This window comes from Uranotaenia lowii, chromosome 3 (genome assembly GCF_029784155.1).
Source record: "Uranotaenia lowii strain MFRU-FL chromosome 3, ASM2978415v1, whole genome shotgun sequence".
NCBI lineage: Eukaryota > Metazoa > Arthropoda > Insecta > Diptera > Culicidae > Uranotaenia > Uranotaenia lowii.
This window is the reverse complement of record NC_073693.1, coordinates 207,688,093-207,707,139: the sequence shown is the minus strand read 5'-3', so window position 1 is coordinate 207,707,139 and position 19,047 is coordinate 207,688,093. Positions and strand designations below refer to the sequence as shown.

The 19,047-nt window shown below is 37.6% G+C and overlaps 1 protein-coding gene across 2 annotated transcripts in view; it reads left to right on the top strand.

The window, feature by feature from the left end:
* LOC129751883 (lachesin) overlaps nucleotides 1-19,047 on the top strand; it is a 338,054-nt gene that overhangs the window by 141,256 nt on the left and 177,751 nt on the right. For both annotated transcript variants that reach the window (XM_055747642.1, XM_055747641.1), the window contains exon 4: nucleotides 6,961-7,134. In XM_055747642.1, the coding sequence (XP_055603617.1) occupies nucleotides 6,961-7,134 (174 nt within the window). The remainder of the gene's footprint in view (nucleotides 1-6,960; nucleotides 7,135-19,047) is intronic.

Genomic DNA, 19,047 nt, shown 5'->3' with positions numbered 1-19,047 from the left:
ACCACATTCGAATCGCCCTAATGCATCAGTGCACTTTACCCAAGCGGAAGCAACCGGTCCATTATTTGAACAGGAATCTCTACACACGATGATGAATATTTCCAATTCTCCTCCTAGAAAATTGATGAGTAGTAATGTCAACACAGAAGCATGCTGCATGCTTATGCCAACCGTTATTCTTAAAATCGTTGATGCTTTTGGAAAGGAACACTTCGCACGTGCTCTGTTAGATTCTGCTTCACAGCCAAATTTGATTTCTGACCAACTAGCCCAGCTATTGCGGCTGCCTCGAATCAGAACTGACGTCATTATTCATGGCATCGGCCCAAAAGCCCAGAGAACTACCGAATCTGTATCAACGGAGATTCGTTCTAGGAACAACTCCTTCATCAGAACTGTTAATTTTCTCGTACTCAAAAAACTTACCGTACAATTACCTGCCCACACCATTAATACTGAAGGCTGGAAGATTCCTAGAAATATAACATTCGCAGATCCAACTTTTGACCTCGCCGGCAAAATCGACATGATTATTGGTCTGGAACATTTCTTCCATTGCTTCAACTCCGCCCAACGTACACTGCCGGCCAAAAGTTTGGGATCACCCGCCTAAAAACATGCAAATTTTGATCGTTTATATCTCAGCCCTCTTAGGACATATTGCAAATCTTCTGATCTCATTTGAAAGATAATAGCAATAGCTATTTCGGAGGTGTTTTGCCCAGAAATAATGTTTTAGTTTTGCACCTAAAACTTAACCTAAAGTTAGAGCATTTTCCAAAAAACGCACTCAATATTCAAAGCCGATCATCTCGCGATAGGGTGGACCAAATTTCAAAATTTGAGTTGAATTAGAATCCTTATTCTATACTTCTCAAAATACAATCAAAAAATTTTGTGCAAAAATTTAAGTATGTACTATTAATTAATAAAATAGACACTTAAGTTATTGTCCAAAAGTTTGGGATCACCCCTCAGTATGGCGTATCGGCCAAAAACATGCAAATTTATCTCATTCATATCTTTCTCATCTAACATCGTATTGTAGATCTGAAGGGCGCATTAGAAAGCTTATGAATTGTTGTTTTTCCATAAATTCATACAAAAATTTTATTTTAAAGTGATAACCATAAACAATTTACTTGAAATTAATTGTTTTTTGAAAATTCACACTTATGATTGTGAATTTTTTATGGTTATGGATTTAAAATATAATTTTTTAATAAATTTATGAAAAAACAACAATTCCTAAGCTTTCAAATGCACCCTTCAGATCTGCAATACGATGTTAGATGAGAAAGATATGAATGAGATAAATTTGCATGTTTTTGAAAAAATGATCCCAAACTTTTGGTCGATACACCATACTAGGGGTGATCCCAAACTTTTGGACGATAACTTAAGTGTCTATTTTATTAATTTATAGTACATTCTTAAATTTTTGCACAAAATTTTTTGATTGTGTTTTGAGAAGTATAGAATAAGGATTCTAATGCAACTCAAATTTTGAAATTTGGTCCACCCTATCGCGAGATGATCGGCTTTGAATATTGAGTGCGTTTTTTTGAAAATGCCCTAACTTTAGGTTAAGTTTTAGGTGCAAAACTAAAACATTGTTTCTGGGCAAAATACCTCCGAAATAGCTATTGCTCATTATCTTTCAAATGAGATCAGAAGATTTGCAATATGTCCTAAGACGGCTGAGATATGAACGATCAAAATTGGCATGTTTTTTAGCGAGTGATCCCAAACTTTTGGCCGGCAGTGTATTTCCTTATCTGAAAATTTGCCGCAGCTTGTTGATAGCGTTTTTGGTTGGCTTGTTACTGGAGGAAAACACACAGATGAAACGAATTCTACTTCTTGTACGGTAGTTGCTATTTCTTTAGTTAGCCTACAAGACAAATTAGAAAAGTTTTGGAAATTAGAAGAGCTGCCGGAAAGAATGGATTGGTCATTCGATGAATGCCAGTGCGAAGCTCACTTCAAAAGCACAGTGAATAGAACAAAGACCGGAAGATATGTCGTACGTTATCCGAAGAAAAGCTCGTTCGACGATCTGATGGGCGAAACCAAAACCGCTGCTCTGCGAAGATTTCAACTATTGGAGCAAAAACTAGAAAAAAAACCCAAAACTAAAAAATGAATATCATGCGTTTATGGAAGAGTATCTGCGTCTTGGACACATGAAAGAGGTTAACGAAACACGTTCTCCAGGTCGAGTTTGTTATTTGCCGCACCACCCGGTTCTGAAAGAGTCAAGTACTACCACAAAAACGCGTGTTGTTTTCGACGGTTCGACAAAGTCGTCATCTGGTCATTCGCTAAATGATGGCCTTCTCGTTGGCCCTACTATACAGCAGGATTTGATCACTCAAGTAATCCGATTTCGCACTTTTCCTATAGCCTTGATCGCAGACATTGCCAAAATGTACAGGCAGATTCTTGTGCATCCAGACGACACTCGCATGCAAAGAATTCTTTGGCGCTTCAGCCACACTGATCCTATACGAACATACGAATTGCAGACTGTAACTTATGGGTTAGCGCCTTCAGCTTTTCTCGCAACACGCACCTTGCAGCAGCTGGCAGAAGATGAAGGCCATACTTATCCCCGCGGGAAGAATGCACTGCTAAAATGGTTTTATGTCGATGATTGTATCGGAGGTGCTGAGTCCATCGAGGATGCGATTGAGCTTCGTGACGAGCTAGACAAGTTGCTGAGCAAGGGAGGATTTCCTTTACGCAAATACACATCAAACAAAATGGAAGTCCTCAAAGATTTGAAATCCGATCAAATAGGGACCCAGTCCAACTTCGAATTCAGTCCTGAAGAAACCATCAAAACGCTTGGGATAACCTGGGAGCCGGAACCGGACACCTTTCGTTTCGATTACAATACAACTTCTCCAGAGAAAATTACGAAACGTGCCATATTATCAACCATAGCCCAGCTGTTTGATCCTCTCGGGTTAATATCTCCAGTTGTCGTACGAGCAAAAATTTTAATGCAAGATTTATGGTTGGATTCAAGTGGCTGGGATGACCAGGTTCCTCCTAGCATAGAAAAACGGTGGGAAAATTTTAAGATTCAACTTCCTCAACTCTCCAAATATCGAATACCGAGGTATGCCCTCCTTCCGCATTCCACCGTTGAACTACACACCTTTGTTGATGCCTCCGAAGCCGCATACGGAGCATGCACGTATGCTAGGTCCACTGATGCAGCTGGGAATGTCAGAATTGAGTTGCTGGCAGCGAAAAGCCGAGTTGCTCCATTGAAGAAGGTTTCCCTCCCCAGGCTCGAATTATGCGCGGCTGTCAAAGGCGCAGAGTTATACTCGCGCATCATGCAATCCTTGGAGTTCAACCCATCTGCTTCATATTTTTGGACAGATTCGACCGTCACGCTGCAATGGCTAAAATCGCCCCCAGTACGTGGAAGACATTCATCGCAAACCGAGTTTCTGAAATCCAGAACACAACTCACAATGCAAATTGGAATCATGTTGCTGGAAGCCAGAATCCAGCCGACATGGTATCCAGAGGTGTCTCCGTGGATAATTTTATATCTAATCAGCTGTGGAAAAAGGGACCATCGTGGTTGGCAGAACCACGAACAAGCTGGCCAATATCAGAAACATGTCCGTCCAATATGGCCGAATGTGAACGCCGAGACATGATTGTAGCTGTTATCCGCACTGAAGCTCCCGATCCGCTGTTTACAACATATCCTGTTTTAAAAACGTTAATCAGAACCACCGCTTACTGCATTCGATTTTTCAAAATACTTCAAGCAAATTTTCATAAAAGAGTGGCACCCGATATTAGTAAGCGACCATCGCTAGAGGAAATGAAGCATGCAAAATTAGCATTGATAAGGTGGGCTCAGAGGGAGGCATTCGGGAGAGAAATAGGCGATTTAAAAAAAGGCTCACAATTACCAAAGGCTTCTCAGATCAAGGCTCTTAATCCGTTCATTGATAGCGAGGGGACGATCAGGGTGGGAGGTAGGCTGAGGCATTCGGAACAGTCTTATGAATTCAAACATCCTATATTGCTTCCAAATTTCCACCCTCTTTCGAAGTTGATTGCTCAATTTTACCACTACAAACTGATTCACGGTGGCGGCCAAGTGATGCTGGCTGTGATACGCGAAAAATATTGGCCCATAAATGGACGTCGGCTGGTGAGAAATATTGTTCGAAATTGCTTCCACTGTTCCCGAGCGAATCCCGTTCCAGCACAGCAGCAAACTGGTCAGCTGCCATTCCATCGCACTGCGCCTAGCAGGCCCTTTTCAATTGCGGGAGTTGATTATGCTGGACCTTTATATTTGAAGCCGGTCCACAAACGAGCAGCACCACAGAAGGCCTATGTATGCTTGTTTGTTTGTTTTTCGACGAAAGCTGTTCATATTGAGCTGGTCAGCGATCTCACGACACCAGCCTTTCTCTCAGCACTGCGTAGATTTGTAGGGCGCCGTGGACCACCAGCTCATATCTATTCGGACAACGGGAAAAACTTCGTTGGGGCCAAGAACGAGCTCCATCAAATCTACACTATGTTGCACAGTTCTGCAGAGTCAGGACAGATCGACGAATTCTGCCTCCAGAAGGAAATCGAGTGGCATTTGAACCCTCCTAGAGCACCGCATTTCGGAGGATTGTGGGAGGCTGCAGTAAAAATTGCGAAAAGGCACCTGTACAGGCAGCTAGGAGCCAGTCGACTTTCCTTCGAAGATATGTACAGCATCCTGGTAGAAATTGAAGCAGCAATGAACTCCAGACCACTGACACCGTTGACAGAGGATCCGAATGATCTCACAGCGCTTACACCGGCACATTTTCTCATCGGCACGACGATGAATTCTGTTCCTGAGGTCGACGTTTCGCAGCTGCCAATTTCAAGGCTGGATCACTACCAACGAATGCAAAAGTTATATCAATCGTTCTGGTATCGATGGCGTACAGAATACCTACAGGAGCTTCAAAGGGACACTAAAGTTATCCAGCCTAACAACGAAATTAAACCTGGGAGACTAGTTGTTATTGTTGACGATTTTCTTCCTCCAGTCAAATGGCCTCTCGCACGCATTGTTGACATCAAACCGGGAGTTGACAGACTCTCACGAGTAGTCACTCTTCGCACCGCCAAGGGGTACATCACTAGGCCGATTACCAAAATCTGCCTGTTGCCGCACACGGAAAACCTGAGGAGAGACAATTCAACATCGAACGAATCTGATAATCAACTGATACAGTTCCAGCGTAATTGAATTTTGAAATTAAGAATTCCAAGGTGGCGGCGATGTTTAGTTATAAGAAAAGTGCTCGAAAATTATTTGTAACGCTTGTGTTTGATCCTTCGTTTTTAGTACTAAGCAATCGTTAATGTCATGTTTTGCCTGTAAAGTTACTTTCTTGAGAGCTTTTTAACTTTCCTCAATATAGTCTCTTCGCAAATTCCAACCGAGCAAGTTACTTCTCTCCTGTTTTAATAAAGTGGTTCAATCAATAAAAGTGTCCTCAGTTTTCATCAAATTGTGACCGTTTATGTAAAAATTGACTTTGTGAAATCGAAGAATTGAGAAATTTCGGCTAGCCACCAACCTGACCTTACACCTTCAACAACCGCAAGCCACGATCCGATAACTTTGACAAATTTCGTTCCGGAACCGATCAGATTGGGTGGTGTCCCGAATCACTTATTCTTTTGATTCTCTTCATGTTGAGGCCAAAAGCTTTTCAGCAATATGCCGCAAGTCACGATCCGATAACTTTAATTGGGTATTTGCAAAACCGCTTGTCCTTAAAGATTTCAATAGCAAAAAACGAATGTAAAGAAAAAATAATGTCGCGATCCATGAGTAACAAAATGTGTCATAAAGCTCAAGTTAGTAGACGATTTTTGATTCACTGTTTATCACCGTTAATTGCATTTGTAGATCAATGTCATGGTCTTGACGGCGGATGTACCAACCCAACATATTAAAGCTGTGTAAATTATATCTCATGATTGAAACGTTCTTCACTGAGAAAAGTTTCCGATCAACTTTGAACAGCATTCTAAGCGATTTAATCGATTTCCTGACTTCTGACTTCTGTTTCATTTTATTCAAAACATCAACGATTGCTTGAATTTTAAATGTAATTTTACTGTTATTGAAACATTTTGCCAATCCATCCGGTCGCAAGTGGCAAACATTTCTTCGTTAAAGTTCGTTCCAAAAGGCAGCGCAGCAACGTTGGTGACTCCAGGACAAAACGACGACGCCCAACTTATGCAGCAGCATCCGTCAATCGAGATTGGTTAGCCCTTCTTGCTGTGGGGGTTTTCCCAGTCCATTCATGGTTCTGTCGCCGCAATCAAATGGGGCTATGAGAGAACGTTTGACTCCCGTGCTTCAGCTGGAAGTTGGGCGGAAAGTTTGGCTTCTAGTATGCTTAACAATTTGATTGGATTGAATAAATTTCCAAATTGAAGCGTATCAGCCAAACGAACAGGAAACAGAAGCGAACATTTTAGGGTATTTGAACTTTTCTTTTTGCTTCGATCTGTGCCTGGATGCAGCTAGATGAAAGCGCACTTGGGTAAAACAAAAGCGTTAAGGCGGATGGAAGGATTTTTTTTTATTTTGGAAAAAAGTTGTTGTTAGAGGTTTGAAATGGTTCATCCGAAAAAGACTCTACCCAATCAGTATAATTATTTCCTCCTTTAAACAGTTTTATCAGACGGGGTTATTTTTTTCTACAGATGGCATTCTAGATAAAATTCCCCTGAAAGCCAACCTTTTTTGATAGAATAACCACTTTTCTATCCCACACATTTTTCTCTGATGAACGTGCCTCGCCTCCGCATTCGTCTTGACCACCCACCCACTAAAAATACTCCCAAACAGACAACAGCATTTTTTCATCCGTTCTAAAATGGTTCTTTTCTTGTTCATCTTCCAAACAGTTCCCCCGGATATAATCAACGAGGAATCATCAGCAGACATCGCAGTGCAAGAGGGTGAAGATGCGACTATCGTGTGCAAAGCCGTTGGCCATCCGACTCCGCGGGTCACCTGGAAGCGGGAAGACGGCGAATACATGCTGCTAAGGAAACCGCAGAGCCGGGAACTCATCCGAGGTAGGTGTACTGTAAATACTTATATGCTGTTTGTGGTTTGCTACGTATTTCGGAGCATCATTTTTTAAGCACCTCAACCGCAGGGAAGCTAGATCCTGCGGGATGTGTATTCATTAAAAGAGCATTTTTCAATTTTGATTGAACAAGCAAAAATGGTGTTTGATAATCACCTCTTATTTTTATTCATGGAATCAACGAGAAAACCGGTTTCAATATCCATTGTCGTCAATCATGTTCATTTGTATCCTTTCTTTCCTGGTAATTTAACAAAGATTCAGCCATTTTATTTTAAACTTTAACTCTCCTGCTGCTGGTATTTCTCTTTATTGGCTTAAAAATATGCAATAAAACGCACTAATATTATGAAGAGAGGGGCAACATTTCTGAAAATAGAGTTCACCAGAATTGATGTTATCATGCTGTCAATTGAAATCAGTCAATCGTTGACCCCCTACCCTTTTCTATGATTTTTCATTAACACCTGACGTGATAATTATACTACCAGTTTTAAAGTACCGTAAAACGGGGTAAGGTTGATCACTTTTTTCACTCGATTATTTTTTCTGTTAAGGGGAATGTGGCATGTGGGGATTTTTTTTTATTATCTGACGGGTTTGCGCCGGGGGTCTTCAGATTTTTCCCAAAATTGAAAATTTGGTTCATTTTTGCGACTTAAAAACACATGTATTTTTTCAGATTTCTAACATTTTTATTTTTTGAGTTAGCTTCGGTTAGATTTTTTTGTAAATAAAAAATAACCATTTTTCAAAGCTACATAACTCTAATGTTTCTCAACGAAAATTTTAAAAAAAGCACATCAAAATGCATTGAAATTTTATCAGCTTTCCAAAAAGATTAGTTGAAAAAAATTAAATAATGACCTTCAACATGGAAAGTTGTAAATAAACTTTAAACGGCGTCTAAAAGTACCGTCTGCACCACCGAATATTTTGCAAAAAATACCATTGTATAGCTCGATTCATGATGCAACTTTCATTTGAAGACACCAAAGTGGGCCATTAACACCTTGAAGAGTTATGAAATAAATAATGACAATAAATCTCTTTTTTTGCATTGAAAACAAACAATGGTCGAACGACTGCACTCACATATGGAGATAGCAAGCACTTCTTACAACATGGAAACAAAAGAACTTATCAAAGCAGGTAAAAAACACAATTTTTTCGTCCTTATCAGACTGTCCTTACGCGCATAACAGTCCCATATGAATTTTCGTCATTTTAGGTCAACATAAGGCTTCAACATAAAATACTAAAAAAAGAGGTTTTGTTCTAGAAATTTAGAAAAAAAATATCAATTCGTGGCTGTCCTATATGAAATATACCTGAATAACAGTTCCATATGTGAAATATCACGGATTTGGTTACAATGTTTCTTTCGGCGAAATAGTCTTTGGTTTATTGCTTTGAATCATTTAAAAATTTTTTTAACTCACTTGATGTCGAATGATGCACACGCAGGCAGGTCTGACTTTCTTAGGAATGACTTCCAGAGCGAAAAACTATCGGATGCAATCAAAAATCGTAAAAAGATTCAACTTACAATGTGGAATTCATGATATTTTTTTGCAAAAGTATGTTTCTTTTTCTGACAATTGCATTTAGAAGTTCAAAAATGATCAAATTTAAGTCTAAGAAAGTAGCTTGGTGAGAAAAATATATTTTGTATGGGACTGTTATGCTAGTAAATTCGAAAAAAGTTTCAAATATGGTCGATTAACAGTCTCATAATGAATAAAAATGGTGCTCTCGACCTTACCAGTAACCCAATTTCAAAAATTTCAGGTCTAACGATTTATTATGACAACGTAGAAACGATTTTCGTTTATGCTGAAAGTGGTGGTCACAATTTAGAAATATATTTCAAAACAGAAAAAGCTGATTGTCTCGCTTGCTTATTTTTGTATATGGGACTGTTATGAAAGAAGGGGCGGTAGATTGTTGCAGCTTAACTGACTTCATGTTATATCCAAAAATCTAATAACGTATTCGTTTATACCCAGTTTTGCACCAGGTCACAACAAGTTATGCACATTTTACTGTCATTTTTAGAAGTTTATGCGCTAAGTTTTGCATCCGTTGTTCCCCAGATTTGATTTAAAATGGACGGTGGAACACTGAAGATTCGTTTGTGAGCGATCGAGGTAGCAAAACACTGACGACGAATTATGTTCGTTCTAGTTCGGTAAACCTCAAAACTGGGCGAATGTAGAAAACGAATACGGTAAAAGTAACATATTTTCATCATTTTACAGCCTGGGCTGGCCATACTGAGCTCTTTGATTATTTCTACAACATTTGTGCCACTTTCTCATACTTTTTTGATCAATGGGAAAGGATTTTGATGTCCAGTGCTTTTTTAATCACCTTTTTGTGATCCCAAACACAAGAACTGAACCTTCTACTATTGGCATTGATTATGCTTCACAATGATCTTTGATCGAAAAATTAATAAGTTATATAGTACCGTCAACTGAGGCAACATGCAACAATTTTCAACTTCAATGGCTTCTAAAATCTTAATGCTTACAGATAATCGTACTTCTTGTACATCAAAAGTTTTAAGGTTGATGGGACACCAAATTGACGTAGTTAAAAAAATTATTGGTTTAACCAGTTATTTTTAAATTTACAAAAACATGCGATTTTCACTCTACTAAGAGAAAGGGGTAAGTTGCAACAAACTCTGTAATTTATGAAAAATCAAAGGAAAACGATTGAAAATTCATAGTTTTTGATACATTTGTGATGTCATAACGCATAAAGCACCAATTGCAGTAAATTTTGGTTTTGTTCGAATTAAATTTTTAATTTTTTCTGACAAAAATGTTTTTAAGAAAAAAGTGTTAATCTTCTATATACATTTAGGGGTAAAAAATACTCTACAATATTCTATTAGCTCAAATCATGAAAATAAATCTAGGAATAGATGAAATTTTAATGTTAACAAACGCATAATGCAAAACAATCATATCCCAGCATATGGAAACGCGATTTATGAGATTTAGGTCCGATTTGCATTTTGTTGCATTTTACCCCAGACGGGTAACTGAATTATAAAAATATTTATTTTAAAAAATTGAGTGACTGTTCGAAAAATATTTCCACATGATCAATGTTGGTATGAGATGAGGAAACCAGTATAAAGGTAATATTATCAAGCCAATCCGTCATACTGGGTAAAGTTTTTTACGGCATCGAAAAATGTTAAAAATTGTACATTCATTGTTCGATTTTTCAAATTTTATATGAAAATCAAAAACTTAAAAAACTATTATAAGATTCAAGAAACTATGTCATCATCATTTTGTAATCATTAAAACATAACTTTATCTCATTACATTAAATTAAAAATTGAATCTGTGTGGTGTTATATAAATGTTGCATTCAACCCCGCTGTTGCATGATGCCCCGTTTGACGGTATATGACCAGGTTGTGAAAGCAACATTCCCATTATTAGTTATACTTATATCACATAAACAATACTCAGAATTTTGGTTAAAATTTAAAATCAGTTTTGCTGCAAACACTCTACAAAGCACGAAAAAGTAGTGTTTTTACCTGCTTTGGTAAGTTCTTTTGTTTCCATGTTGTAAGAAGTGCTTGCTATCTCCATATGTGAGTGCAGTTGTTCGACCATTGTTTGTTTTCGATGCAAAAAAAGAGATTTATTGTCATTATTTCTTTCATAACTCTTCAAGGTGTTAATGGCCCACTTTGGTGTCTTCAGATGAAAGTTGCATCATGAATCGAGCTATACAATGGTATTTTTTGCAAAATATTCGGTGGTGCAGACGGTACTTTTAGACGCCATTTAAAGTTTATTTACAACTTTCCATGTTGAAGGTCATTATTTAATTTTTTTCAACTAATCTGTTTGGAAAGCTGATAAAATTTCAATGCATTTTTATGTGCTATTTTATAATTTCCGTTGAAAAACAACAGAGTTATGTAGCTTTGAAAAATGGTTATTTTTTATTTACAAAAAAAAACTAACCGAGGCTAACTCAAAAAATAAAAATGTTAGAAATCTGAAAAAATACATGTGTTTTTAAGTCGCAAAAATGAACCAAATTTTCAATTTTGGGGAAATTCTGAAGACCCCCGGCGCAAATTGTCAGATAATAAAAAAAAAATCCCCATGTTTCTTTTTTTTAAACCAGTACTGGACTCCTATGAACGTATAACATGGTTGCAGAAGTTTATTAAGGCTATGATCATTTAGTATCCGGGAACTTTATTTCGGTAATATCTACGTTAGTAGAGCTCGGATATGCAAAACTTTAGTAGCGTTGTGTTAGTTATGAAAATGACTATCTTGCCTATTTTTGATAGATTTTTAAGCTAACGTGTGTTTAAGATATTTACGACGCAAAAAGACATGATAAAAATAATTTTGCACAAATTTGCTCCTTTTACGCATTTTGCGTTTCGAAAATTCTTCATTGTTGACTTGAAAGCTCATGAACTGTTGATTTTTTTTTTCTCGGATCAAATGGTTAATAAGTATAATGAGCCACTCTAGGATGCTCACGAAGTTCAAACCAAGCATCTTAGTGGAACGTTCGATCTTAAATATGGTAAAAGTCTATGGTTATAGGGGATAACTGAATGCAGACTCCTTAAATAATGGAAAAAATCCATTTCCGGCAGGCAAAAAGTGTTGCCTGACTAGTAGACACCAAGTAAATAACTAATAATGATCAGTTCCAAAGATTGTAATCTGTGCATCCGGTTTTTACGCAATATGACAGATGTGTTCTGATGGTCAAAAAAATTTATGTTAAAACCGGATTTAAGAGATCAAATTCATCGAAATGCCTACTCATGAAAAGGTTCCAACCAGATTCCAATTGCTTTTTCCAGGTGAGTTTGTGTAAAATAGCATGATTTTGTAAAGGGTTTTCCTTCTGTGGTAAAAAAATAAATCAATAAAGACTGAAAAAAGTGTGCAAAGATAAAAAAGAGATTTTATGAGTAAGAGTATTTCTTGAAATCATTGATAAATATATTTTTTTTATATTTTTACATTAAATGTCATATTAACATCTCCATTTCCTTCATAGAAAGTTTTCCGATCAAATGAACAGTTTTTAAAATACACACGTTTGTAATTGCCCGGATACTAAATGATCATAGCCTTAGACTACTCGAAATTGGATTCAAAAATCGATTTCGTCTTTGTTCAGAATATGATGCTTTTGGGTAACATTGATCAGTCTCTATTTTGACGGTTGTTATGAGTTTTCTTGATCATAAAGCATACAAAACACCTTCATAACACTTACACCCATAGAAGAGGTTGCAAAAATCCAATGCCTATTTAGCATATCTCTGTGCCGATAATGCCATGAAACGTGCACTATGCCAAAGACGGTCTGTTTGAAAAACCGTAACTGGCATAAGGACTCGAGCTCCCAACCAAAATGCAGATACCTGCAACGTTACACGATTTGTCTATGTATCGTGTGACCAACATCTTTTAAATATGTGCTCGTGAATCTCGTTTTTGAGCTTTTTTCCTCAGATTTAAGCTTTTTTTGCCTTGAGAGCATAGGAGACGAAAGCTTAAATCTGAGGAAAAAAGCTTAATTCTGTCAAAACGAGGGGAAAAAAGGGTAAATCTTAGAGATGTACTCCACACGGTTTGAATAACATTGCCGGGCAGTGCCAAAATGATACATGACCACTACATTCAAGCGAAACAAGAACAACATTTTATGGCATTTCCTTCCTATTGGATTATTCATCCCAGAAACAAGAAAATAAAAAAAGCGCCGAAGGGAGAGTCGAACTCACATCACCAGCTATATCTTACCAGTCCGATAACTGAACAAGTGTACTGTTTGTGCTTCATGCAGTACGAGGGATATTTGTCATAGGCTTTTTGCCACCGATCAATCTCAAAAACGCACAACAGTGGCTTCCCGGCGTTTGGCCTTCTTTCAAGGCATTCCTTTGTCTTTCAATGGAAACGGGAAAGGGAACGGGAGTGAAGGAACGGGAAACGCATTGAATGAGAACTGTGCTTTGCTTACTGCCTGCTATTACATACACACGCTACATAGACACAGCTGCCAAAGCCGGGCAGCTTGGCCGGTGGAAGAAATATTTTTGTTGTTGCTTTTGCTACACACGCACACGGTTGTTTGCCGGTGGATTGAATTGAAGCAATGTTTTTTTTGTTGCTTTTATTACATACACACGCACAGCATGGCCGTGGTTGTTTGCCGGCGAATTGAATTGAAGGAATATTTTTGTTGTTGCTTTTGCTACACACGCACAGTTGGCTGCCTGGTGTTGGCCGGTATTTATTTCTATCCTTCTTCGTCTGGTGATGCGATAGGGAGGGACGTGAATTCGTTTTTATTTTGTTTCTTTCAGGCATACGCAATTCGGTTGCGCAGGGAGGTTAATGCCGGTGGGCGCAAATCGAATCAGTGCCGGTCGCGTTATCTTCTTGTACCAATGATGCCTTGTACCAATGATGCCGCCATTGGCACAGAGGCTGAATTGCTAGTAATTGATAAACTAAGACAGTTCGGAACAAACTCAAATTAGGGTAAATGATCTTGAGCGGAACTAGTCAAAATCTGATCTTGAGCGGAACCATTTACTTTTTCTAAGTTCTAGGCAATGAGTGTTTATGAATCTTACCAAATTGTTAAAAAAAACACTTTTTCAAGATCTTTTCATACAAGCATTGACATTTTTGCTAAAATTTATTAACTGAAATAATGTCATTAGAAGATTTAAAAACGTACTCATTTCTGCTGCAATTTTCATCAATCTACGCTGACTTTGAACGTCAATTTATGTCACCCTTGATCGTTGTAAACTGATTCTCAATGATTAAAATGGTAGAAAAACTCATAAAAAAGCATTATTCGGGTTTTTTGTATCAAGTTTTCCATCAAAATATCAATAAATAACGTAGTTTTTAAAAGTAAAATATGATCTTGAGTGGAACCATCTTTGATCTTGAGCGGAACTACTAGCTTCCGAAATAAATCGCTAGGTGCGCTGCCTTATGCCTAATGTCTCACACGCAGTTTTTACCCCTGAATGTATGCAGCACATTTGTATATTTCTTTTTCTATCAACTTTAGGGAAAGAAAAAATGTAAAATAAGGTTCGAATTGAACAAAAATTAATTAATTGGTGACACAGCGTACCAAACAAGGCACACAATCTTTCTTTCAGAGGGACGACGAGAATGAGAAGAAAGGCTTTTATACATATTTTTGGCATAATTCAAGAACTTATGAAGCCAATAAAGTTAAGTCATTATTTCATAATAAGAATTAATCTTCATTGCCATTACTATTCGTACTTTATGAAGTAGCTTTCTTCTAAAGAGATTGTTTTAGATGTTCGCATTCAAATTTAAAACAATATACTACTTAATAAACAAAAATTCAAATTGTTTTTTACACCCATTCTTTCAGTTTTACAAAGTGTAGCAAAGCACACCGGGTTAGCTATTTTATAATACTTCACGATTCAATTGGTGGACTGGTATTGAAAACCTATCCGATTCCCTTGTCCTTTGACTTTATACTTGAGCTCGAACTAGAAATCGGTTTGAGAAATAGTTGTTTTAACAATTGAGATAAATAATTAATGTTTCCATAAATTTTTAATATGAATAAATGTTAACGTGATTCATAAGAAACTGGAATTTGTAATGAACTTTATTCTATGAATGAGTTGCTTACAGCAAGGTTGTCGAAATCACAGTAAAATCTGTTATTCCACAAAATTTTGAGGAAACTTTTATCACAGCATCTGTGTCACAGAACACGATATTTTGAAATATTTACAGATTTCACAGAATTTTTTAATTCCGAATGGATTTCCTAAATTATAATTTTTTTGGTCAATATAAAATTAAGGTTTCTTACTTTGAATTAGAAAACAATGAAAAGATTTTCAACGTAAACTGATTTTTCCCAACTAAAATATGAAAGAAAAAGTATGAAAAGACTTTCAACGTAAACTGATTTTTCCCAACTAAAATATGAAAATGACCCAATTTATCATGAATTTCCAATAAAATTAAAGGAATTAAAGGAATAGGGATTAAAAAAAAATAAGATTTTTTTTTCAAAAACATTGATTCAGAGCAATGTACAGTTTTTTTTTACCAAATCTGTAATTTAAGGCATCTTCTTTTGTTTTACTAACTTTGTCGTTACCTTCAAAAGTTGTTCGGGGCAGTATGATCCTAAACACACACATTCAAAAAATCAATCAAATATACTAACGTATTTATTTTTTGAGATTGAAAAAAACTAAAATTTGAGTTTAGAGAATCGATTCTTTCAAAATAGAATACAGTGCATCAAAGGGAAAATTGGACTTTTTTTAAGCAAGAAATAAATTTTAACGGATATTTTGAGAACAGCTTTGGAACGCAGAGTTTCTTTTTTCACGTAAAAACATTAATTTTTGAACTTTAAAACCTTCAAAGATGAAATTTATTTGAAGTTTTCACAGTTACACAAGTATTAGGAATAAAAGCTATTAAAGATGTTGACAGAAGAAAATGGTTCCGCTCAAGATCATATTTTAGTTCCGCTCAAGATCAGCGTGGTTCCGCTCAAGATCAGAATTCTTACTTCAGTAAAACAGCTCTAGATATATTAGGATTTACTCTAAAATATTTTAAAAATCATCATTAGAAAGCAGAAACCAAGATCTATCCGCTGAACAGAAAATTTTTTTGTTCGGATAAAATCCAAAGCCATATCGCTTGGTCAACTGTTCCGAGTTGCGTCGAATTGAGCCAATTGGTTCCGCTCAAGATCATTTACCCTATATAAAATTAATCATGAAACTCTACAACATTGAACGCATCACTTTCGGTGGTTCAAGGATAATCAATTTGTAACTTTTGGTCCTTTGGTTTTTAGCCTTTTGTGCTAGACTCCTTATTTATCAAATATCAAAAATTTACCTCAAAATATAACAAAAACTACATCAAAACTATAGATTTACCAAGGACCAAAGTTGAACTGTCATGTTGAACATAAATCAGCCTGCTGATTCTTAACGCTTTGATTTTATCAGGAATGGTGTTTGTTGCGAGCATTCGAAAAAATATAAATTTTCAAAAACAAATCAAATTTTTCCCAATTTTAAACTCAACATGTAGGTTTTTAAACGCAGAAAAAAAAGTTTTGCGATATATTAACTTTAGACTTAATTATTGATGATTATGTGGAAAAATTTCATGTTGAACAAAGCTACCCCGATGATCAATATTACCCCGTTTTACGGTACATATAATTTTTTGAACATTGCGATCTCTTGACGAAGGGAGAATAAGTTGATTTCTTCTCGATATACAGTTCCCGAAAACTACATTTGTTTGCGGAGACTGTTCCTTCTCAGCCTTTGGTGAGATCGGTCGCGTTTTTTTGCATTCGATTCTTTCCTTAAAGGCTAACGACCCCCATTCGGATGTGTGCTGAAGTTTAGTGTGAATTTAGTTATGAGTCCGTCTCCTGAAGACCATCCGGAATGGACAATCCGGAATGGCTGGACCCACATAACCTACACGGTCGCCTCTACTATGTATTCTTATCAGTAAAGCAAGGACTTAAACTTCCAAACCCTTTTATTATTGAAAAATCGATAGAGAAGCACGCAGGAAAGGTTGAAGGCGCGTTTTTCGATCGTGTACGTAAATGATACGTTATTAAAATTTGGAATAAGGACCAAGCAAGACATTTAGCATTGCTCAAGCAACTTCTGGACGGAACCCAGGTTGAATTTGGAAGACACCCAACTCTCAACCAGCGAAAGTTTGTTGTTAGATATGATGAAGCAAATGAGATGACTGACGAAGAATTGCTTGCTGAGCTAACATCCCAGAAAATAATCGTGGGACGACGAATAACAAAAAAAAAACATCCACAGGCATCAGCGGTACACCAACAACGTTGGTGCTAACAATAAATAGTAGTGTTATCCCAGAGTACGTAAACTTTGGACTTTTACGAGTACGTACGCGTGTGAACATCCCCCAGCCCGTACTATGTCGCCTTTGCTTTACCTACGGGCATACAAAAATACGTTGCCCCAATGAGAAGAGATGTATTATTTGCTGCAGCCCCCAGAATATCAGTATGCTTCGAATGCTTCGAATCTAAATTTTGCCACACCTGCAATGCCTCCGATCACTCGCCTTACGAAAGAACTTGCCCCAAGTGGATAGAGGAAACTGCTGCTCTTCGTTTAAGTGTTGAGCAAAATATTGCTATTTCTGAAGCTCGTCAGCGAATCAACACCACAAACAATACACACAGCTACGCACAAGTTACCCAATCTGAAAACGTACAACAAGACTCATCAAACTTCACAAACTAACCAGCAGCAGCAAGTACTACTATAGACAACACATCAAAACAACAACAAAAACGAGATCACCTTACTTCAGTCTCTGGACAACCAGCCATCAATCTGACCGTCGCTTCACCACCTCGGAAAAAGACATCCCCTCAACGTTTCCCTTCAGACTCATCAATTGGAGCAGGAGTTGGAAATACCTTGTCTGAGAAACCATCCTCTGCTGCTCTTCGGCAATGCGGAACCACGCTTAATTCAAACCTTCCCAAACCCCCTCTTTCTTCCTCAAACCCTTTCCAACCCCATTGCAATAAGTCTATTATAAAAAAGACCCTCGGCTCATAAAAACTTGTAAAAGTAATTTGTCCGAATAAACGTAAAATAAGTAAAATGATTCGTCCAGGGCTTGTGAAAAAGCTCAGTTGGCAAGTCAGTTACTTCCTGAGCCGATGTCCGTGAGTTCGAGCCCAAGAGTAAACATCGATCACAGTTGTACCGGATAAATTTTTCAATGACTGTCCGCAAATTGCAGCGTTGATATAAGTTGCAAATGACATAAAGATGTTAAAAAAGCTCGAAAAAAAGTAGGATGCTTTGGTAAACCCTTGGCTATTTTTCACGTGAAGTGTCCGTACTACAAATGGTTGGAAAATATACACGCAAAATAATCCAACATCGTTGCTACGTGAAAATCTGCAAACTTTTTATCCAATTTGTGTGGTAGTCTATTGAACGATTGTGTTGCATGAAGCTGTATAGTGTGAGAGTGTTAGTTATGTCCTATCGCTCTCCCGATCACTGCTTGTCGGTCTAAGCGTTTGCCTCTCGTAGGGCATCATTCAGTAGTTAATACTGCGGGAGATAAGATGTGTTTTGCTTGTTGGGTGATTCCTTGTGAAGGACCATTTTGCATACAATTGATATTCACGTAGTTTCGACCAATATAACAGGTGAAGGCACCTCAATAAGAATTTGTACTTTATAAAATTCAGCTACATTTTATTTTTTTTATTTACATTGTATTCCGTCTCACGACATAACTTGACGAACATAACTCCTAAAATTCACTCGGTCAATAGTAACCGTTCTCCAAATTCTCGAACATCCCACATTCGCCAAATCATGCTCCAGTTGGTCTAACCTAACCACAACACTCGTTGCGCCCCTGCTCGTCGAGTTCCTATCGGATTGGCAGCGAACACCTGTTTTGCATGACAGTCGTCCGGCATTCTCGCAACATGTCCCGCCCAGCGTTTCTGGCCAGCCTTCACCACCTTCTGGATACTGGGTTCACCGTAGAGCCGCGCGAGCTCATGGTTCATCCTGCGTCTCCTCACTCCGTTCTCCTGTACGCCGCCAAAGATGGTTCTTAACATTCGTCGCTCGAAAACTCCGAGTGTACGCAGGTCCTCCTCAAGCAACATCCATGTCTCTTGCCCGTAGAGAAAAACCGGTCTAATGAGCGTCATATACAGGTTACACTTCGTGCAAGTCTTCTCGACCGCAGTTGCTTGCGGAGTCCATAGTAGGCACGACTTC